At 44.9% G+C, this 23511-nt stretch overlaps 1 protein-coding gene across 4 annotated transcripts in view; it reads right to left on the reverse strand.

The window, feature by feature from the left end:
* Positions 1-23511, reverse strand: part of C11H10orf90 (chromosome 11 C10orf90 homolog) — an 84834-nt gene that overhangs the window by 23616 nt on the left and 37707 nt on the right. For all 4 annotated transcript variants that reach the window (XM_072972101.1, XM_072972102.1, XM_072972103.1 and 1 more), the window contains one exon: positions 636-920. In XM_072972101.1, the coding sequence (XP_072828202.1) occupies positions 636-920 (285 nt within the window). The remainder of the gene's footprint in view (positions 1-635; positions 921-23511) is intronic.

A 23511-nucleotide genomic window follows, 5' to 3' on the forward strand; every position in this document is an offset into this window, starting at 1 on the left:
CTGGACACCACTGATCTTTTTTCTATTTCATTCCTATGTTCTTTTATATATCAATGGTCACTGCAGTGTTAGTCCAGGTCCTCCACTTGGCCTTTAAAGTAATAATGACATGGTTTGAATTCCTGGTCCAGTCCCCTGTGAGAGACTGAGATTGGGACCTACCTCAAGGGCGTCAGGCCCAGCGCACCTGTACATATTCCGTGTGCAGCACACGTGGTGGCCTACACCCCGCAGCCATCGTCCTAGCTCATCAGTTACAGAGGACCACGTCAGCCTGGCGGCCCCGCTGCCCTCAGGGCCGCCACCCCAGCATCTCAGAGCCCCCCTAGCTAAGCCCGAAGGCCTGCAGGGCACCTGGGAGCGGACCACTTCTCAGACTCAGCTACTGCTGGCCTCGTGTGCAGTAGGGCTGGGAATCCCTGACCCGTGTGGCACTGCCTCCTCGATGCCTCGGAGGCAGGACTTGCCCACCACTTAAATCTGCCGGTCCTGTCCCTCACTCTGCTCGCACAGTTAGAGAAGGGGCAGCTTCGTAGGGGAAGCTTGGGGGAACTGGGGCCCGGGAAGACCCCACACCGTTTCCCCTCCGAGTACCAAGGAAGAATCACCTCAGCCCTGCCTCCCTTGCTCCTTACCTCGGGGCAACTCTCTCTCTACCTGAACACCAGGGTCTTCCTGCGCAGGCGTGCGTGCATCTCGGAGGGGGCAAAGGAACCCGGCTACGGGGATTCTGGGCTTCAGGAAGCTTTGCGATGGACTCTCCGCGGGTTCAGAAAGGTCACTAGGCTGACCGCGGTTGCTTGGAGAGCCTGGCCCATCGGGAAGATGGTTAACCAGTCTCCCTTCCGCTGGGGGAGCCGACACGGTCACACGTGCTCCTCCGTGTTGCTTCTCACTGCTTCCAGAAAATACTTCTGGTTCTACCAAAAATAAAATGAGAGTTGTGCTCAAAACTTCTGACGAACCCACATCTAACGCACTGACGTCTGCACGCCAGGCTCTCCCAGAGACGGGCTACCGGGCGGCGGCGCGGCCTCGGGAGGGCGGGAGCCGCAGATGCCGACGCGCGAGCGGTCTCCTAGCAACGCACGGGCATCTGCGGCCGGCTCCCAGGAGCTCCGCCCCACACACGGCTGCAGCGCACGCGGCCAAGGAGTCTGTGCTCGCTCGTGCCCTTGGAGCGCTGAAGACCTTCTCAGCAGCAGGCAGGCAAGTGCGTGGCTCCGCACTGGGGCCAGATCCCACCTCTACCACTTACACACTCTCTGCCTCCTCCACAAAACTGAGGTAAGAGATAATGATATCAAATACTATTTATTTATTACATTTCTTTTTATAATAAATCTACCTATTTAAATAATAAGCAATGTATGTATATAATTTATGTAATTGTATTTACATAATATATATTTATATTTTATATAAATAATATATATTTAAAGTATTTAATATATAATTTATGTTCTAAAACAATCTTTATAAATTTTATAATTATATTTTCTAAAATTTATATAATTACATTTTATATAATTATATTTTATACATAGTTATATAATTTTTATAATTTTGTACATAAAGTATAAAATTATAAAAATTATATAACTGTATTATATATTATATTATAATTATATTACTATATAATAAAAGTATGAATTTGTATATTTTAATTAATTTTAATATTTTATGTATAAATTATAAAATCTATATAATTATTTTATACATAAGATTATATAAAGTTTATTAAATTATATTTTATATAATATGTATGGATATTATTAACATGAATACTAAATGTTAAAATCAAGACAACACTATAATAAAATAATGATCCCTGTTAAAGTGTTTAGCAAGTACCTGATATATAGTAAGCATTTACTAAACTTTAGTTATCATTACTACTGCAGAAACACTGATGCCAGGTTATGTCCTATGGCAAGTGTAATAGGCAGGAGGTAATTTGCCAAGTCTCTCCATGCTCACCTCCAATAAAGCAGTGGATCTAAAATGTGTACAATGTTTTGCTTGTTGCCACATTGTAATATCAAAGGTCTGGAAACCACCTTAACGCCCATCAATAGGTGACTATTAAGGAAAGTATGGGACATTCATGCTTTGCAGCAGTGAAAAAGGAGGCACATGCTCTTGGGTAGATGTGGAACCATCTCTCAGGTACGTTATCAAGTCAACAAAGCAAAGTGGAGACAGTGTGTCGGGTCTGCTTCCCCAGCAAATACTCATCTGCTTAGAAAATCTCAGGAAGGACTCAGAAGATGCTGGGAACGGCATCGTCTCGGGAGAGGGCAGAGCAGGACCAGGAACTGGAGTGGAGGGGAGACTTTCTTTTCACTCTTTCCCTGTTTTATACTCTTTTGGTTTTCCTTCTTTATCTTTCAGGATACTCCATAAATTTTTAGAAGTTACTCACTTTAAAGAAGGTAGTAACTCCTCAACAGGCACCATCTCCTCCCTATTCTGATGCCACTGGAGCGGACACACACTGCCGCCAGTGGGATGTCCACACCTTCTGCTCACCAGAGCAGAAAAGAAGTCCTGGGAGTCACTGGAATAATCTTCAAAGATTCTCACTATTTTTTCTCAGATGTCTTATACAAAAAGGAAATAAGCCCGTGGCTACCAGGCACTGATTAGAACAATGACTTCTTTTAAAATGTCACTTGTCTGCAATTTGTTCCAGCCCCTCTGTCCCCAAGTCCCAGACAGTGAACAGGCTGAGCATGGCGAGGCCATGTGGGGCAGCAGGGAGAGATGGAACACAGAGGGTCCTCTCAGAGCACTTCCCGACGGTGGCAACTGAGGTAAGAGAGTCAACAAGGGGGTGGACCCCACTTTCCTTTTCTCACAAACCAACAAAACAAGGGTACCTCTTGGTTCCCTGAGCCTGGTACATAGAAACTACCCTCAAATGGTGGTGGTCACAGACTTTGTCACTGGAGAGGGGATATGGCTTCCTATGGCAGAGTCGGGCTTTCCTAATTTGTACAGAAAAATCTTACCAACCGTGTATTTCAAAACCTGTCAATTCTGTTTAAGTATGAACTATCATAATCTCTACTCAGCCATAAAAAAGGATGAAATAATGCCATTTGGAGCAACATGGATGGACCAAGAGGTGATCATACTAAGTAAATCAGAGAAAAACAAATATTATGTGATATCACTTATATGTGGAACCTTAAAAAAAAACAAGATACAAATGAACTTATTTACAAAGAGACTCACAGCCATAGGAAAAAACTTACGGTGCCCAAAGGGGAAAGGCAGGGGGAGGGATAAATTAAGAATTTGGGATTAGCAGATACAAACTGCTGTATATAAAACAGACAAACAACAAGGACCTACTGCACAGCCCAGGGAACTACATTCAATACCTTGTAATAAACTATAATGAAAAAGAATATGGAAGGGAATATATATATATATATATAATATATCAGATTATATATATATATATATATATAACTGAATCACTATGTTGTACACCAGAAATTAACATAACATTGTGAATCAACTAAACTTCAAGTTTGAAAAAATGATAAGCCAAAAAGTCCTAAAATAGCTCTTCCTTTCTCTGTTGCTTCCTTTCATTAGAAGTTCTCTTCAAGAATCAAAAACTTAATCACCAGGGATGCAGTCCCAATCTGCTAGTTCCCTCTGCTGTTAGACTCTTTAAATTAACATATTATTTAGAGATTCATGGAGACCTAACTATCTATCTATTGACCTACCTACCTACCTATTTCTTAATTATCTACCTGGTTCGATGTAAATTCCTGCGTGAATGGTTCTGTGCAAGTCAGATGTCCAACTTGTGAGTTGAAAGCGTTAGAACAACTCCCGGGGGAATGTGGTCGTAAACTGGGGAAAAGAAAAGTGTGCAGCCGGAGAAGCACTTCTCTGACAACTTATCGATCTGGCCTTTCTGTGGATTCCGAGACGCACGGTCGTCAGTCACTGGTCCTCGGGCAGGCTGGCCCAAGGCAAGGCAGCCACATCTCTTTTTCCTGTACACTCTGTGTGCAGGCTGGACTTTGACTTCTCTATTCATGTCCCAAGTTTTAAACTCCATCACCCCTGTGAAGACCTGTCACGCTCAGGGGCTCTGCCCGTCTTCGGAGAAGTTGAATAAACCATTAGCCTCTGCCAGGCGTTTCAATTTCCTGGACTGAAATGCAAAGCTGGCTTCCTGAGCCTGCCGCTCGGGGGAGCTGGGGCACCGTGGGTCTCCTCTAAACAGTGGCAGCCCCTCCATCCCCTTCTCTAAGTTGCATCATCCTCATGGCTGATATTCTATAGCTCAACGATCCAGCGAACTCGCCTGCCCAGGACTGAGCTGCACACTAGGAACAACCAAAGGACCTGCCCAGCGCTCACGAGTTCCATTAAACTCTTCTCTTGGACTCAGAGTTGAGCTCCTGGGACCTTGTACGGCGCTTACTTGTGTTCCTCTAAAACTCATTTTTTGTTGTGAAATGCATTCTATTTATAATTTAAAGAGCCTAAGCAGAGCCCCCACGAACCCTCCTAGATTAAGCAGAACATTCCGTGGGCTGCAGCTGTCCTCACCGAGCCCCTCCCGGGTCACACTCGCCCAGACAGAACCGCTCACCTAAATTTTGCGTTGCTCAGTTCATTGTTTTTGTCTGTGATTTTCCCACCCATGTAGGTCCCATATTCAGTGTATTTCCAGTATCAAAAATCTGAATAGCAGGCGTCTTAAGGTAAGGACATCATCACATCTGTTGGCAAAAAGCTTTCAGGAGATGAGTTTAGCCGACTGGCTGGGCTGCGGCTTCCCTGAGAACTGATGGGATGTGATTCTGGGGAGACAGAGGTGAGCCCTGGATGAGTTCTGAAAACCAGAGGCCGGCCCAGGCTGGCGGGCGGGAAGACCGTCAGGGCACTGGGCTGCACCGCCTTTTCTGTTCCCGGCCTCACTGTGTCCAACTGCGGACCTGAGAGCTAAGTTCCAGCAGGGCACTTCTCCGTGCTGACATGTGGGCTCTGGGCTGCCCCGGGTGCAGGGCAGGGAGGGAAGAGCAAGGACCTCGTCGCCCCAGCACTGAGACCAGCCAGGAAGAGACCTGACCTGGGCCAGGCAAGGCCATCACCAGTGCACGCAGACCCTCGGCACAAAATGAGAAAAAGCTATCTGTGCCTCAAGACACTTTGCCTCCTTTGGCAGGAAAATGCCATCATGAACCAATCTGACAGAAAATGGTGTTTTACTGCTTCTTTCCAAATATTAGGGTGATGCATAATCTTTCATGTTCTTAGATGTGCCCCTGTTGAGTCACTAGCCCCCATGGGCACATGATCCCAATAATTATGGCAATTCAGCTCCCATTAGGAGATGAGCAAGTGGAGGGCGGTCGCTAAGGAGGGGGACCAGCACAGCAGCCACGCTGTCAGAGGAACCGCAAAAGATGAGCAAGAAAACCACGGAAGACACACACCGGCCCAGAGAGCACAGCTGTTTGGGGACACTTAACAGCCCAAGGCAGGTAAATAACATAGAAAACACATTTTAGAATCATTTATCTTCAAATTAGTCCAAATTTGTTACAGGTGTTTTGATTTTGAAGCTGAAACCAGCTCGCTACAAAGATTGTCTCTCAAGGTTTGTGTCTCAGCCCCGTGGACCTTCCTGCCTCCTGAAAACAGACTGGAACCAGCCAATCAACCAAAGAGACATTGCTGAGCAAAGTCGGCTTCCTTGAATCCAAGACCTCTATTTTTCTCCCACATGTGAATGTTTCCAGAGGTGACATTTTCTCCCCTCAAACATTGGACCATCTTACAACAGACTGTGTCTTAGAAACACAATAACAGGAGAGAAACCCTCACACTATCTGGAATTACAGAACACGGAAGATGAAATGAAAGAAGGTAGAGTTGGTTGACAGCCCACAGAGAAACGACCAACAGAGGAAGCAGATGAGCTTTTACACTGCACAAGGCTGGTGGGCATTTTTTCTGCTTTTTTAAAAAATTGAAGTATAGTTGATTTACAATATTGTGTTAGTTTTAGGTGTGGAGCAAAGTGATTCAGTTATACATATATATTTTTTGAGTCTTTTCCATTATAGGTTATTATAAGAAATTGAATGTAGTTCCCTTTTTAACTGGCCAAGGTTTCCTCTTGGCTGCAGATGAAAACTTGATTTCCTCATGGGGAAAGGGGTGTCCGTTTGGTACCCTGCCTCCCACCCGATCCAGACTTCTGTTTAGAATCAGCCAATAATTGTTTCAGCATATTTCTGTGAAATTTCGACAGGGAGATGTTGCAGCCCAGGCAGGGAGGCAGAAAGGGAGGAGAGGGGGGGCAGCAAATGGGATAAACAGCTCCCGACAAAGAGGAGAGGCTGGGGAGGAGAAGCTGTGCTGGGGACCTGCAGGTCCCAAAGCCCGTTCACGCGGCAGGAGCAGAGCTGGAGCTGGCGTCTTCGGGAAGAGGAAGGAGGAGAAATGGGAGCCCGAGGGGAACTGGCTGCAACTTGAAGGTCAGACAGCGAGGATGAAGGGGCGTCCGGAGACGGAGATCGGCTGGGCTGGGGGGAAACACACGAGCGAGTCCTTCCCTTTTCAGGAAACAAGACTTCCTGTCCATGCCAGCCCTTCCTAGACAGTAAACAGGTTTATTCTGCTACAGGCGCCAAACGTTTCTCCCTAAAGAAGTAGACTTAACGGGGGGTGGGGGTGGGGTGATGGCCAGGAAATAAAATCGGCTTGGGGACAGAGATGGCAGTAGCTACTGGTCTCTGGAAAGAGCCTTCCCCTTCTTTTGGAACCCAGAGCAGATGGGGGAGGGGAGCTGTTGTTAGATGTCAATATGGTGCTGGGACAAAAACATGAAGCCCTGGGATCAGAAGAGCTCTCTGGATGCCGAGGAAAAGAAAATGCAGCGTGTTCATTATTACTGTTCTAGGGTCAAGTTTCAAGGTACCACGTGGGGAATTGTGCACACAGCTCTCGTTTACGGGAAAGGCTCATTCAGGCCGTTGCTGCAAAGAGTCACAGAGATTATCCTGTCCCCGAGAGAGAGTCTAGAACGGACACTAACGAGACGGAGCTGTTTTTCCAATTAGGTCATGATCCTAGACTCTTAAGGTTGTTGAACAAAAGTCTCAAAACTTACAAAAAATATTTGGAAGGGCAAAAATAAAACACACCCGCACATACACGGGTGCACATGCGAACCCACACGCACCTGCCTGCCTGTTTCCTAGTAGAAGGGTTACCTTGACAGTCTTGCAGGTGATAAGAGAGACAGTTCCAGTTAATTATTAGATCACACCTTTCTACCTTCCACCAAGAAAATAGTCGCAGATTTTCAATTTTCCCCATTATCCTTTATTCCAAAGCATGACCCAGATTCCTGAAGCACAGAAAAGGAACATTTTAAGCTTTTCTCAAAACTTGTTGCTAAAGGTTCCAAAAGGGACGATTCGAAGTGATAATTTTTTCATTAAGGCCTATTTCCTTAAAACTTTCTTTTCTCTAAATCGTAAAGGCAATAAATGATCACCATCAAATTTGAAAGACAGCAAAATAAAAGTCATTGACAATCTGTCACTCACAAACGTGTTCACGGCGACTTTCTCTAGGAGGTATTGTACATTTATGGGGGAGTCATACATGCCTTTTTCTCTTTATTTCTTTTATTTCCATTTTGGATATAGCTTCTACCTAGACAGGAGCACCCTCTTCCACACCAGCAGCACATAAAAACGCAGGCTCATTAACGTACTACTGTTAGGAAAGATTTATTGCTACTGCCGGCCACCATTCCACTTTGCTTGATAATTCTGGCAGGATTTCATCTCTCCTTCTCCTCTTGATTTTCCTGGGTGCTCTGAGAATTACCAGGCAGGTAATGCTGCATGGTAAAAATTGATTTTAAAAAATCAAACTGACCTACCAGATGTCAAAGGGAGCAGCAGAGGAGAATCCTGGTTAAGGCTCCTGCAGAGTGGAGTGTTCGCACAGGGCTGGTCCTCATCCCAGTGTGTATGTGTGTATGTGTGTGTGTGTGTGTGTGTGTGTACGTGTGTGTGTGTGTGTACGTGCGCGTGTGTGTGCGTGCGTGCATGCAGTGGGGGAGGGGTGGCCCGGGTCAGACTTTTGCTCCAGTGTCCTCATCTGAGTTTTCAGTACTCCAGGAAGGGAGAAAACAAAGTTCAGTGTGGGTCTCTCCTGCTCTTTCAAAGGAACTGTTGGCCTCTTTATATTTGATTCAACTATCTACTGAGTACCTACCAAGTACCAGGTAGCGTTATAGAGCACTTGGGATGCAGCAGTGCAAACAACAAAACTCCTGATCTCCCGATTCCTGAAAGAGCATTCGCTCCAGCCCTTCCTGTCACCAATAACCATCACTTCCACTCCACTCTACCCCCACAACCAATGACCATCACCTCTACCCCAGCCCTCCTACAGCCAATGATCATCACCCTCCACTCTAACCTCCCCTACCAATGACACCACCTCCACTCCTACAGCCAATGACACCACCTCCACTACAGCCAATGACCATCACCTCCACTCCAGCCCTAACTCTACAACCAAATTCCATACCCGAAATGTATCCATACCCAGAGCTGCTCTTCTTCTGAACCAGTAAATCAAACCGTCCCACTCTCTGACCACACACAGTGACTCTTACAGCTCACAGAACACTACTCTCTCCATGCCTTTAACATCATCCCAGAAGACCTCAAGTCCTAACCATCTGTGTGGAAAACTTGGCTGGCTGCCTACTCGGTATCTATTCATGTCTTTTTTCTTCCTTCGAGAATCCTCATTTGTTCAAGACAGTAGTGGGGTAAAAACCATATTTTGCTGTGGTAAGCTACTACTATGGCCAGTGAGATATAAACAGGAGTCCTCTGGGAGAACTTCTGGGAAAGTCTCAAGAGGGATGTCCAGCTGGTACTCACTGTGGATTTGGATGTGATGGCTGGAGCCCTGGCAACTACCCTGCAAGCATAATGATGAGGGTCACCTCAAGAAAAGGGGAGCAGGAAGCCAGAGGCTCGAGTTCCTGACAATGCCATGGGTGAGCCATGCCTGCCCCAGACTGCCCACCCCTGGATTCCTTTGGCAACAAGCATAAACCCTTACATTGTCAAGCCACTGCTTTTTGGATGTGTAGTTACTCAAAATTAAACACAAGCTGTAATCAATCTAACCCCATGGATGGAGGTCTGGGTCCAGATCAGCAGGTTAGCAGCAACACAGGTCGGAATCACAGGGGGTGACTTCTTAAACCCAGAATCTGGGTTGGTCCAGCTTCAGCATCTCCAACTCGGGAGACATGAAGCAGGGCCCAAAACGGGCATGTCTGAGTTCCCGGGGTGGGGGTGGGTGGGTACTAGGCTGCTATTCCAGGAACCACTTTTGAGACCTACTAGGTTATAACGCAGTGAAGAAACAAAAACAAAAACAAAGTTTTGTGACTCAGCACCTTGCTATGAAAAATGTGGTCCACAAACGCCAGCGCCAACACCTGGGACCTTGTTAAAGGCAGGGCCCCAGACCTCACCTCTAACCCTGAAACCAGAATCTGCCTTGGAGCCCCTTCCCAGGAGGGCACGGCACAGACTGCACGCCCAGAGTCACCCCAGGGGCCCTGCTCGTCACAGCCCTCCAGAGGCTGGGGCGGCTCCACCTGGCCCTCTGCTTCTGCGCCCCTGAGGGTGGGAGGAAGGGCACAGACTGTCTGCACTGGCCCATCAGGGCTTCCACTCCCAAGCCTTTGAATCGCTCAGTTTCAATGGCCAAAGTCAGTTTCATTGGTCAAAGCGGAGGGACGTGCAGTCCTGCCATGGACCTCTAAGGAGATGAAGATTATGAAAGAAGTTTCAAAGATTCCCACGTTAAGACTTCTGGTTTCCCGGCCTCTCCTACCCCCTCAGCTATGCTCAGACCAGGCACTAAGGACGTTCAAAAAGGTACAAGTGTGAATGTAACCACTAGAACAAAAATACAAATCTTCTTAAAAACCAGAAAAAACATTATAAATGAAAAGCAATGACTACATATCTTAGAGATGGCAGTTAGCAAACAGAACAAAATACAAATTACAAAATTATGACAAAGTTGGCACCAAACATCAGTCATTGCAATGAATGCAAATGGACTTAACTTGCTCCTTAAAAGAAAAAGATATTCAGTGCAGCTTGCAAGGGAAGGGAACGTGGGCAATGCCCGGCAGGGCCGCAGGTGAGCCCACCTTTCAGCCCAGAAATCCCGCCACTAGGAACCCACTCTCGTGGGCTCACGAGATGGTCCACACACCTCGCCTGTGACACCGGCTGGCTGGCTCTTGTCCTCTGTCAGTAAACAAGCCAAGGGCGAAAGGCACAGATCTAAGGGCGGCGGGTCGGGCGCCAGGGGAATGACAGCCCTACACAGAATAGACAGACATCACTTGGACAAACCAGGCGTGGATCCGGTGCTGAACCGAGGGTGTTGCCTCCTGCCCTGAGAAATTCAAATGACCAAACCAAGAATGAATCCGATGTGTGGGAGCTGACTGACAGAAACCAGCAGGGTCCCCAAGTTAAGGAACACGTCAAAATGATGTAGAAAAGGCCCTTTTGAAAGCCAAAGGGCAGCAAAACACAAAACGTGTTAGTATCTCTAATGATACTAACACTTGCAGGCGGCTTAGGGTGGCCTCCAGCCAAACCAGCGAGAGAGGACTCGTCCAGAGCAGATTAAGGCCAGATGAAGGCCTTAATCCCCTTGGACGGGTCTGGCGTAAACCCCGGGAGGTCCAGCCACAGGCAGACCTTGCTGTTCCCACATTTGTGAACGACACCCTACAGCAGCGTCTGCACTTGGGCGCTGAACGTTAGCACGTTGCGATGCTGCCTCCGGCCTCAGCAGGGCTGCCGCTCTCGCACGGCCTGCTTGCCTTCTGGCAGTGATTTCAGTATATACTGCATCTCCCCTTCTTTACAAAAATGAGCAGAAAACGGGCACAGGACTCTGCTTGGGACTCACTGGACACAGTTCGGCTGAAATGAGAATCATCAGGTGTTGGAAGCAGCCGGCCTTTCAGCTGTACTCGCGCTCCTGGACGCCAGCCAGGAGCTGGTTGATTTCGTGCTGAGTTGTGAAGGAAATGAACAAAATTAAAGAGCCGATCTGAAGTGCTTAAGAGGATCAAAGACTGGGCCTAAAGAGTGAGTTACAAAATTAGGGATTTTATAATACCGCTGAGGGCTCTGATCTCAGAATTCCCTTTCTCAAAATGTTTTCCGGGACACAGTCAACTTCCACGTGTGTTTTCAGGGCTCTGACTGTCCGGAGTCCCCTATTTCAGTGTTTTGAGGGGCTGCGGCCAGGAAGGAGACGGGCTTGGCTGACACACAATACCTCCACTTCCTGCCTTTCCAGGTCAGTCGGCTTCCTCCCTCCCACCCCAGTCAGACCCTCGTTTCCATGACAGGATCTGGAAACCCCATTTGGGGAAGATAAAAATACCTCAGAGGGTTCCATGTCAGGAAAGGAAGTGAATTCCAGGGCTGTGGGATTCCCGTGGAAAAGGCCCCGGGTTCCCCTTCTCAGCATGGTGGGGACCGCTGGAAGCACTTCCTTGCCTGGCTGACAACAGTTTTCTGGTTCTCCCAGGCGCTTTTTTCAAACCTCAATCATGTCATCCCAAACTCAGAGGGGAACATGTGGTGCTGTGTGCTTCTAAGAATGCTGCCCCCCTTGAAGAACTACTTTTGAATATCAGAACTGGAGAGACTCCCCAGGGCCTCTGCAGCGAAGCACATGCCACATGGAAAAAGCTAAGCTGAGTGAGTCAAGCGGCCAAAAGAGCATGAATCCGGGCTGACCAAGTCGTAGTCCAGTCCGTACGCAAAGGATGAGACCCTTGACGCCAGCTGGTTTTCTCTGCCTCCATCTCCCGAAACTACTAGGCTTGTATATTTCATGTCCTCTCATTCCCTGGTCCCTCCCCAAATGACCATCATCACCCAGTGAAATAAACAGTTGACACTGTACCCGATAAACGTTCACTTTCCAATCCCTCCCGTTTCACGTGGACTTACGTCCTCACTTATTTCTTGTCATAATAGCATATTTATTTTATTGGCTTGCCCTAAGAGGCCACTTCGGCATAGGAAAACAAAAAGACGTTCAACTGTTTCTTAAATGCTGCAGTGAATATTCATGTCTAATAGAAGAATTTCACTTACACCCTAAAGAGGGGAGGGATTTCTTTGCAAAAAATAAACTTATCACTATCTTTACTGAAAAATCATCATTTTGGAGCAAAGTGGAAAAGGCAAAAATCACAAAAAATTACAAGCTCCTTCTGAACCAAAATCTAATACACGACTCTGGGGAAAGGAGAGACCCCCGTGTAACTTTTATTCAGTCTCATATTGGCCAGGAGAGGAAATAACTTCCTTCTGACATTTTTAAATGTTCAGTTAATACAGCTGAGTGTTATTTTGTATAAACGTGCACCACTGGCAGTGAATTATACAGAGTGACTATAGGATGGGCACTTTTCCCCCTATACCAAAACCCTCGTCTTTTTTTTTTTTTTTTTGGCAAAATATCTGGATTCTTGATTTCAAAGCACTAAAGAAAAAAAAAGACAGTTGATTGGTTTTCATTGGGCTTTTAAACTTCTAAACACCCCTATCAAGTTTTCTAAAAGTTCTCTTAGAAAGGCAGTTCGCCTGGTTTCCACCCGCTGGTTCTGTCCAGCTTCTGCTGTCCTTGGAGCTACTGTTTCTCCTTGATGCCTTTCAAAGGAATCTCTTGGTCCAAGCTGCAGGGCAAGTACAGTGCCCTTTAAAACGCGGAGTCTCCAGGCCGGCAGTTTTCAGGTTGCATTGGTGCTTGTTGATTTGTTTAAGAAAACGCCTCTTAAAATGGTCCCAGTTAACATCAGACATGTTCGCATCCAGGGAAGCAGGTGAAAGGCACAAGGAAACTGTGCCATTTGTGCTCCGTGTCTGTAAGTCCACAGTTAGTTCCAACTTAAACGTTTTTGAAAGTGGTCGTTTGTGATAAGTTAAAAAAAAAACTTCACAGAGAACAGTTTTCAGACAACTGAAAGTCGCTTCTCGATAACTCTGTACCATGACTCACTGTCTCTGTATTTGTTGATTAACCAGAAATGGCATAAACAGGTTTGTAAAATCCTGCACCACATTTATTAAAACATCCTGATGCATCTCAGCATGGTTTACAGTGTCCCCCAATTTCCTAGACAGCACAGATGGGGACATCAGCTACTTGGAATCCCACAAGGTCAGCTCCATTGACTCGGTACCTGCTCCATCCGTCAGAGAGGGTGGGGCACAGGCCTCCCCAGGATGCCAAGTTTGTGCCCAAGACATCCTCTCAGAAAGATGGAAGACATTCCGAACACACAGGATGGAAAGAATCAGGAATACACATTTGGAAATCTGGGGCCTACTCCCTCCTGGTTCTGCCTCCCATTAACCAGTGATGGTGCACCGGTCAGCCCACCAGCTAGCCTCAAGTTTCTCATCTATACAATGGGATAGTAATCATCCTACTCTGTGAGAAGGATATGGGACAACATGAAAACTTAAAAACTGTAATGCACTGGGCAAAGGTGAGCCTTCGTTATAGTTTGCCCAGCCTTCAAGTGATCCATATCTAAAGGACAGACTTAAAATATGACCCTTAAGTGATATGGTTAGACTTTGTCCTTTCTTTCAAATCTAAGAAAAAATACATACCCAAGGAGGCACAGAGAATGAAGACAGTTTGTTCATTCTTTGTTCCAATCCCACGCCCAAAATCTCTTTCCTGCCCATGTTGCCAAATTGACTGGATGAAGGCCAGTGAAGGTCAATGCAGGTCAGGTTCTGTGGCCACCTTATATAGTGGGATGGGCACGCTCCTTTGCGTGGGACAAACTGAGCCATCCTCCCGGCCCTGCCGGAGCTCTGGGGGAGGGGACTCTGCTCTCCAGCTCCAGTGACCTTGTGCTGTCCCATGACTGTGCCAGGCCCCCGCCCTGAATCATGCAGGGGCTTTTCTGCCAGGGAACAAGCAATAGAGAAAGACGTGGAGCCACCTGCAGGAGCTGGAGAAGATCAGAGGCCCTTGGGTGAACTTCCAATGCAAACACCATGAGCCTGAAGGGGGCATACACCAGCCCCACCTCTTCTGCATCTTTCCTTTCACACTTCTCACCTTCAAAGGTGCCCTGACCACTTCGGTCAGATTTAGAGGAATGCAAGTCTCCGCACTGGGGTGGGGAAAGGGGCGAGGAGCATCCCGTGAGCTTCATGCCAAACCTCCACCCCACCCCAGGCCCCTGCGGGCATCAAACACAGTCAACCTACACATAGAAACAGAATTTCTTGGAAAAGTCCAGTCTCAGTGGGACAAGGTCTAGGTCACATAGGTATGCCCTGAAATCGGGGAAGAGATTGTAGTGAGAAGAGGGTTCAATCAAGGCACGGGGTTTCCAATAAACACAGCAGATCACCCCCTGCCCAGAGCTGGAGGGTTTGGGTGGGCCAGAGAAGAGGTCTCTGGGTGCTGAGCCCCCAAGAGACCCTGATGGTTCAGTCCCAACTCATCATGAGTGGAGCCAGACTTGGATGGACCCACCTCAAGGACATAGCTGATGAAGCATGCTGCAGAGAGTCCTGGCCGTGGCCATGGCTACGGCCACGGCCTGCTGTGATTTACACGCTCGGGGATAACTCCTTTCCTTCTGAAGATGCCTTTCTCCCATTAAGGCTAATGGGAGTCATATGGCTGCAACGAAGGCATTTCATTTTCCAGATTTTCTAAAAATAAAATGTGGTGAAGGAAAACATATGTATTGTTTCTATTTGGGATCGTAAAAACACAAACAAAAGGAACCAGAGAGATTCACGGCCCCAGAGATCTCGTTCCTTCCCGATTATAATAGCAGACAGGTTACTTGTCATTAAGTAGGTTCAGGTGGGGGATGATCTGAAGTCCTGCTCAATTTATTATATGAGCACCGTTTAAGTAACGGTTTTCTTTTCATGCATTGAAAAATACATCCCATCTTTTCTTTGATGATCAGGCTACGGAAAGGTTTTCTGAGCTGGCAGACTATGGAATGGTCCTGTATCATGGTTCACAATAAGAGCTGTATTCCAGAAAAGTTTACTGGAAAGAAAATGATTTCCAAGGGAATTTTATTTTCCTAATGACTTTCATTATTCACGTATAATTATGTATGGTAAGGATTTAATCAGTATCTCTCAGATGTTAAAAACAAAAGCAATCACAGTTAAAAACACCAACATCCTTTTTAACTTACGTGGTTAAAGGTGGTGGTAAAATGTTGGAATTCAAAACACCAACAGCGCCCTGGGCCAGGCTCAAATCTTCACAAGGCAGCAACTCTGAAAATGAACTTCCTGTCTGCCTTGTCTCACTTAAGAGTAGTAGTTTATTAAAACTGGCAAAATTTGCTCAGTCTTCTATTGGCATTAACATTCCTAATCTCCCTCTAGGATCATTTCACTGTGTGTTTTACTCATCCCATTACTTGAATTTGCAGACGTCTTTAAACATGGTCACACCTCTGTGCGCAACTGGGTCCAGTGCTTGGAACCTACAGACACATCCAGTCACTGTCCAGCAATGCGGGTTCCTCCCGGGGGACCGATGAACACACAGTGGTCTGCTCACCATCTCCTATGTCTGAATGTGACTAAGTGGGGCCTGAACTAAGCATCCTGTCCCTTAATTCAGTGTCTTGTTTATGCCCAAGTCTAGGCATTACCTCGATTCCTTCCTTCCCTCCACTCTGCACGGAATACATCCGCCAGTCCTACCCAACACCTACCTGGAACCATGCACTCTTCTCCATCACCGTTACTACCGCTCACCCGGATGGCTCTCCTGCTCTGATGACTTCCCACCTGAGACCCTGAGAAACTGTAAATCAAATCATGCAGTCCTCTGCTTAAACCTCCCCAGTGACTTTCCATCACACCTAGAATAAATCACAAACTCCTCTGAGCGTGATCGGACTTCTGCCCACCTCCCTGAGCTTCCTGGGCCCCTCTGCTTTCCTGCCCCACTGGCCTTGGTCTTGTCCCTTGAATGTGCCACCTCTGTTCTGTATCACGTCAAGGGCATCTCATCAGTTGCTGCTTTCGTCTAAAAGGCTCATCCTCTCCACCTGCACAAGGTGGGCTCCTTCTCACGTAGGTCCTGGCTGAAATGTCACTCAGGGATGCTGTCCCTGCCCTCTCTGCCTAAAGGAGCCAGCATGTAACCAGCTCAGTCACATCACCTGATTCCAGTGCTCTGCAAAAGCTCTATCACCACCTGAAATTTTCACGTTAATGCTTCTGTCTGCTGTCCATCTCTAGCCACTCAAGAGTAAGTTCCACGAGGGCGGGGGCCTTGCTCTGCCCACTACAGTGCTTAGCACCCAGGTGACACCTGGCACACTCACTAAACATTTGTCAAGTGACGCATCATCATTAACTCATGGCTTATGTCTTCACAAGCTTCTGGCACACGAGGAGCCCAGTAATATCCTGAAGCCTCACTTGCCAACCAGATAATCGGAGATAATGAAGAGATACAGAATCCCCACCCACAAGCATCATCAGGGAAATTTTGACACTTACTTAAGGGTGAACATTCACAAGTACTTCTTAGGTACCACCTACAGTCAGGCACCCTGTGATGAGCTAGGGGTGTGATCTGAGCAAAGAGACTTGGCTACTGGCCCTACAGAGTGGGCAAGTAGGCGAAATTGTGACAAAAGGATCAACAGCTTATCCTGGGGGATAAACCCATCCTCCCTCTTATAATAACACAAGCACATTATTTCAGAGGATCCTGTGTCTCAGTGGGCTCAGGGCAGGAAAAGCCTGTTTTGAGACGAAGCCTAATTCCTGAATGGCAGGGCCGTTTCTGTACTCTTCTGGCCCTTTGGTTTTTCTAAGTAGCTCACTCTGCCCTGGAGGGTGTTGGAGAACTTTGTTTGCAGTAACTGGGCCACTGTATTATCAGGGGAGGCAGGGACATCCGACAGGGACAAGGGGAGAGGGGAGAACACCAGGTTGCGTGCATCCCAGCCCAACAGAGACTGGACAGCAGCAGCAATTCAGGTGTACGGATCATATTGTAACCACTTCACTTCCAAGGACACCAGTTCACACCCTTTTCTTCCCCAAACTTTTATAAACTGAAGTGGCAAGTTTGACCAAGTCCAACTCCACGTTTTCTCTCCGCACACTATCTCAGCAGAAGCACAGGTGGGTAGAAAATTAGATGAAAGCCATGTGGACTGAAGAGCGGAGACAGAGGAGCAAAGAGCCCAATTACACTTGGACTGAAATCGTTTACTTTCTTAATTTATAGTCGTTGCCACTATAGCTTTTCCCTGGATTTGAAATTACACGCTTTCCATGTCTGACACGACCGCCAGTCTAGCCACGTGAGGGCAGTTCTCAGGAAGGAAGCAGCACGTCAGCTTTCTAGGCCGTGTAGACCAGGCGGCAGACCCTGATGTGTCACTGGGGAGAGCAAGATGTCAGACTGTCTGAGATTAGAAGGGGCGTGTGATCTTTGCAAAAAAAAAAAAATTCATCCAAATTTTAAGGGGAAGTTTCTCTCCTGGAAAAGGAGTTAAGGAACCAGCTTGGGTTTGGCGAACCTCAATTTTAAGTTCCCCGCACCTGTGAGTGACACTAGGCATTCTTGCTGAATAATATGTAACAATAGGCAGCCTTCGGAAACTCAACGCATTTTAAAATTACCGTCCGGAAGATATTGCTGGATGAAGCAACACACTGCAAGACAGTTATGGTATGTGGTTTTATCCCGACAAAGCTGTTATTAAATAAATCTTTTAAAGAGCAAGGCTGTTCACCCTGGTGACAGGTACGTGGACGGCAGGTTTCACACACGGCGGGGACAGCTGGGAGTTGCACGACACTAAACTAAGGGTATTTCACGCTTGGCAGGTGGAACCTCAGAGGAATACTCCCGAACACGTCACATTCTGGTCTTCACTAGTCTTTTGACCTGCAGTCTAATTTCCTTTGGAGGAACTAATTCAACTCAGCTGCAGAGATGCCAGTTTTTGTGCGTTAAGTTTTATAATGTAATTAACGATTCACAACCAATTACATCATGTTAAAAATCCTTTTCCAATCCTTTCTCTGCTAATCCTGGCCTGTGTGCTGACTTGATCAATGCTCAGGAGAAAAGCAGAGAGCTCATTTGCAGCTTGGAGCTGAGCCTGCCATGATCAGGGATGTTTCAGTCTAGTCAAAGCTGTCTGAGGACACATGCCTGCTTTCGGTTTGTGGTTTGCGATCATCGGATGTAGTTCTGTAAGGAAATCCTAAGACTATAGGACTCCACCTTCAGAACGAGGCTCTTGCCTTCCACAAACCCGGCTTTCAAATCAATCAGATGCAGCTACTGTCACCTTGCTCCTCGTAGCCCTGGAATGCTCCTCGATGCCCCAGAGGGAGGCTTGAAATCTTCGCTGAGGACTACCCTCCACCCGGGGTCCTGAACCTCTTCTCTGTTACAGCATCCTGTTCACAACCCTTCAAGCCTCCAGGGACCCAAATACATTTTCTATCTGTCATTCTCCAAGACGTGGTGCATTTCTGGATCAGCCACGTGCACCATTCCACTTGCACCATCTTCTCCCTGAAACGTCACCTGTTCTCTCATTGGAAACCAGTCCCCCTCAGCACAAGGTTTGGATTATCCCATCGGCCTGACTTTGACTCACTTTGCATTTCTCTGTTTCTCACTAGCCTGTGTGTAACTTGGGACAGAGAAAGTTACTTTTCTCTTCCCTGTATCAGCAGTGCTGAGCACAGTAGTTCGTGTGTACTCTGTTTTCAATAAAACTTTAAAATGTGTTAAAGCTGCCTCCCACTTCTCTTTGTGTGTGTGCCAGCTCCCTCTACAGCCATGGTTATTTTGTGTTGTCACAACAACAATTCTCTAAAGACAAAGAAGTCAGAACGCAATAGCGCAAATGTCAAGTGGAAGTTCAAAATGACTGAGGGCTCAGGGCACAGGGTCCCAAACGGTGCAGGCTGATCATCAAGGTCCCTCGTGACGTCAAAGAGAACAGTAAAGACTCCTGGGAGGAACCCTGACACTCAAATTGCTGAAGGGAAGCCAGAACATAAGACAATTTCCAAAGCAGGAAATACACACAGCCAACAAACACATACAGCTGGCCCTTGAACAACACAGGGGTTAGAGGGACCGACATCAAAAACCCGCCTATAACCTTACAGTCACCTCTCCACATATGTGGTTCCACATACACAGATTCAACCAACTGCAGACGGTGTAGTAACGCAGCATTTACTACTGAAAAAGGCTGCGTTTAAGTGGACCTGCACAGCTCAGATATCCGTTGTTCCAGGGTCTACGGTAATTTTGTCTTACTTGAAATTTGCAATTAAACAAGAATAAGATACTTTCATCTATCAAATTAGCAAAGCATAAAGATATATGTTCTCAATTCTAGAGAGACTGTAAGGAGACAGAAACTCCTACAGTGCCACTGGCAGCACACACTGCTGCCACGTTTTGGTAAAGCAACTGGCAATACAAAATCAAAGGCCTTAATGATTTTCAAAGCATTTACTCAGCAATTCTTCTTCCAGGGCAACAGCTGAAGAACACAAGCAGAAGTGTAGTTAAACATGTGCACAAAGATATGCCTTAAGTAATATTTACAGTGGTAAAAATTAGGAAATGAGCTAAATGCCCAGCATTAATGGTTTAAAAATTTAAATCACCATGTGATCTGACGGCTATTTCATATGTTTGCAGAGAAATTTTAATAACATGTAAAATAGGTCACTCTGATTTATCCCTTGATTAAAAAAAAAAACTAACCGTGTTTGAGAAGCTAAATAGTATCAACAACAAACTTTATAGACATGATTTGAGTCTACTTGCATAAATGAAGAGGTATTTAATATACATATAGAAAAATCAGTTTTGTAATAATGACCATTAAACTAATCTACAGATTCTTAAAGCCCCATCCTCCAAAATCCTAGAATTATTTTTTATGGATGGCCAACTTTACAAAATTCTACTGGGAAAAATAAAGGAAGGAGATCTTGTATTGCCTGTAATATGGTAGACTAGATATCCCAAAATACTTAAGCTACGTAACAACGAAAAACCTTGAACATAAATGCGCATTTACCTGTATAGTTCAGCTTGTAGAAAGACAAGTAAGAGCTCAAGAAGAAAAGTAGAGAACAAATTCAGTTGCCATAAGGGCGCCTGCTGATTTCTGGTCGTCTAGAGCTTCGGATTTGAGGACAAAGAGGGTAGGAGACAAACCCTGGCACCTGAGAATGTGGGATGGAAACCAGTGCACAGATGCTCAGGTCATAATCACAGGTGTGGGGCCAAAATTTACACAACTTGCTTAGGGTGAGCAACTACAAGCTGAAAATTTAGCATCACGCAAGCCCACCTGAGCGAGCATGGAAATCTCTAGAGGAACTTGTGCTCTGTCTCAGACTCGGAGAATTTCCACAGGCAAAGTTCCAACGAACATGAGTTCAGAATCACAGCAACAATACGTATGAACCAGAAATCACAACGCATCCAAGGAACAACCACTGCACGCAAGAGCCAGCAGACAAGACTGCAGAATCAGATCCACACATACCCTGGGTGCTAGAAAATACCAGGCACAGGATCTAAAATTACAGTATGGATCAAGGAATAAAAAGTTAGTCAAAATTATGAGTGAGGAACAAGAGACTACAAAACTCACCAGAGTGATTTAAAAGAAAAAACACACACAACTAAAAAGCACTCTTAAAAATAAAAAAATAAATACATTGAGATTTAAAACTCTGATCAATGTAGTTATAGTTGAACGTAGAATTAGTGAAGTAGATTATAAACCTAAAAAACTTTACTAAATGTGTCATAGAGTTAAATAAACAAAGTATGAAAGATAGGCTACAAGAAAGGAGGACGGAATGAGGCAATATGAAATACACCTGATCAGAATTGAAAGGCAATAGTAGCAGAAATAAAGGGGAGGAAATAAAGAAATAGCTGGGAAATTTCCAGAACTACTACAAAGAACCATTATTTTCATAAAGCACAACGAATCTGTAAATAACCAAAAAGAAACCCACGTCTAGTAACATCAAATGAAGCATAACACCAAATACAAAGAGAACATCTTAAAAACTGTTCAAAGAAGCAGTGCGCAGGGATGACAATTAGACTTACACCTGCCTTCTTCACAGCAACAGAAGAAGCCTAAGGCACTGGGATAATGTTTTCAAAGGACTAAGAGGAAATAATTGTAGACATAGAATCATAAACCTTGCAAAGTCTTCTTTTAAGAACATGGTGAGATGAAGATGTTTTTAGAATTTCCACCTTTTCCAATTCCCAAACAAACCTGGGAGAGTTTAACCACCAAAAGTCCCTTTACTTGATGTACCACCAAAAGGAACATCTGAAATATATACTTCAGGAAGATGAAAATTGCTATCAACAGCAAAGACCTGACATGCATAAAGACAAGGTGAGCACAAAAATGGAAACCATAAGTTAATCTAAACCCTGATTTTTATAAAAGTTACATTCAATTTGGAGGAGTCATGAGAACAAAGCAAGATAGAACCAAAAGATACAATAGCAGTAATGCGTCTGTCTGAGACAGTAATGGAAGAGAGAGAGCTCCAAGTTAATAAGCTGTTTGAGACATGATTAAACTACTGATCATCTTTTGGCTCTGGTAAGTTCGCATGTTACAATTTCTAGCTGGTGACTGAAAGGATAAAAATAAATAGTACAACTTCCAACTAGCAGAGGAAAAACAGAATGAGAAAAAAATTAATTCAACACGAAGAGACAGAAAGGTTAGGACAAATAGGAAACCTAAATAATGTGAGTGAAATGAATCTACATATATCAGTAATCAAAGTGAGTATAAATGGTCTAAGTTTTCAAGCTAACATAAAGGCGTAAGATGGCTAATAAAACTTTGCAACAGAACAGAGTAGAGGTCATAATCTCATCTCTCCCTGTCAGATATTAAAACTTATGATGAAGCTATAATTAAAACAAGGTGATATTGGAGTATACACAGAACATATCTGGAACTAAATGAAAATGAAAAAATACATATCAAAATTAGAAGGAAGCTTACCATCATATTAGAGGTTGGGAAAAAAATTTGAAGGACATTTATACCTTGAACTGATTATATGAAAACATTTGACCTGAACACTTGATCTAAGCTCCCCCCCTTAAGCTAAAAAATTAAAAAGAAGAATAAATACGAGAATAAATAGACACATGGAATTAATGCTAAAAGCAAATCAATGTAATAGAAAATCAGCAAACAATAGAGAAACATCATGGAACAAAACCTGGATCTTGGAAAGAAGTTCAGTAAAGTGGATAAACCTCTGGCTAAACTGATAAGGAAAAGAGAGAAGACAAATTACTAGTATCAGAAATAAATAAATCACTACACATCCCAGGACAGTAAGAAAATATCATGAGCAATTTATTGGCAATGATTTCAACAACTTGGACGAAGTACTAAATTCCTTGAAAGACACAAATTATCAGACTCAAGAAGTCACAGAACTCTGACTAGTCATGTAGCAATTAAAGAAACTGAATTCAGAATTCAAGGGTTCCCACAAAGAAAACTTCGAGACAAGATGACTTCACCAGTGATTTCTACAAAACACTCAAGAAATAAATGTTAATCTTCCAAGATCTCTTTCAGAAACAGAGAACACTTCCCCCTGAATTATATAAAGCTGGTATTTTCCTGATATCAAAACCAAAAACATTTCAAAGAAAATGACATGCCAGTATTCATAAAAACAAATGAAAAAAAAATCTTAGAAAGATTAGCAAATAGAATCCAGCAACATATTTATTTTTCAAAAGTATAATGCATCATGACTAAGTATGGTTTAACCTAGAAATATATAGTTAATTTAGCATACGAAAATCAACATAATTCTCCATATTTACAAAATGAAGGCGAAAAACCCCTTTACTATCCCAATAGGTACATTAAAAGCATGTCGGTATTCAACATCCATGCGTGATAAAAGCTTTCATCACATCAGGAATAAAAACAAACAGCGAAGCAATCTGAATATAAAATGGGCAAAGGATTTGAATAGATATTTCTCCAAAGAAGATAAATGGCCAATAGGCACATGAAAAGATGTTCAAATTCATTAGGGAATCATTAGGGAAATGCAAATCAAAACCACAATGAGATACCACTTCACATCCATTAGGATGACTATTACCAAAAGGAAAAAAAAAAGAAACAGAAAATAAGTGTTGGCAAGGATGTAGAGCAATTGGCAGCCTTGTAAGAATGTAAAATGGTGCAACTGTGATGGAAAACAGTATGGTGGTTCCCCAGAAAATTAAACATAGAATTACCATATTACCCAACAACTCTACTTC

This window comes from Vicugna pacos, chromosome 11 (genome assembly GCF_048564905.1).
Source record: "Vicugna pacos chromosome 11, VicPac4, whole genome shotgun sequence".
NCBI lineage: Eukaryota > Metazoa > Chordata > Mammalia > Artiodactyla > Camelidae > Vicugna > Vicugna pacos.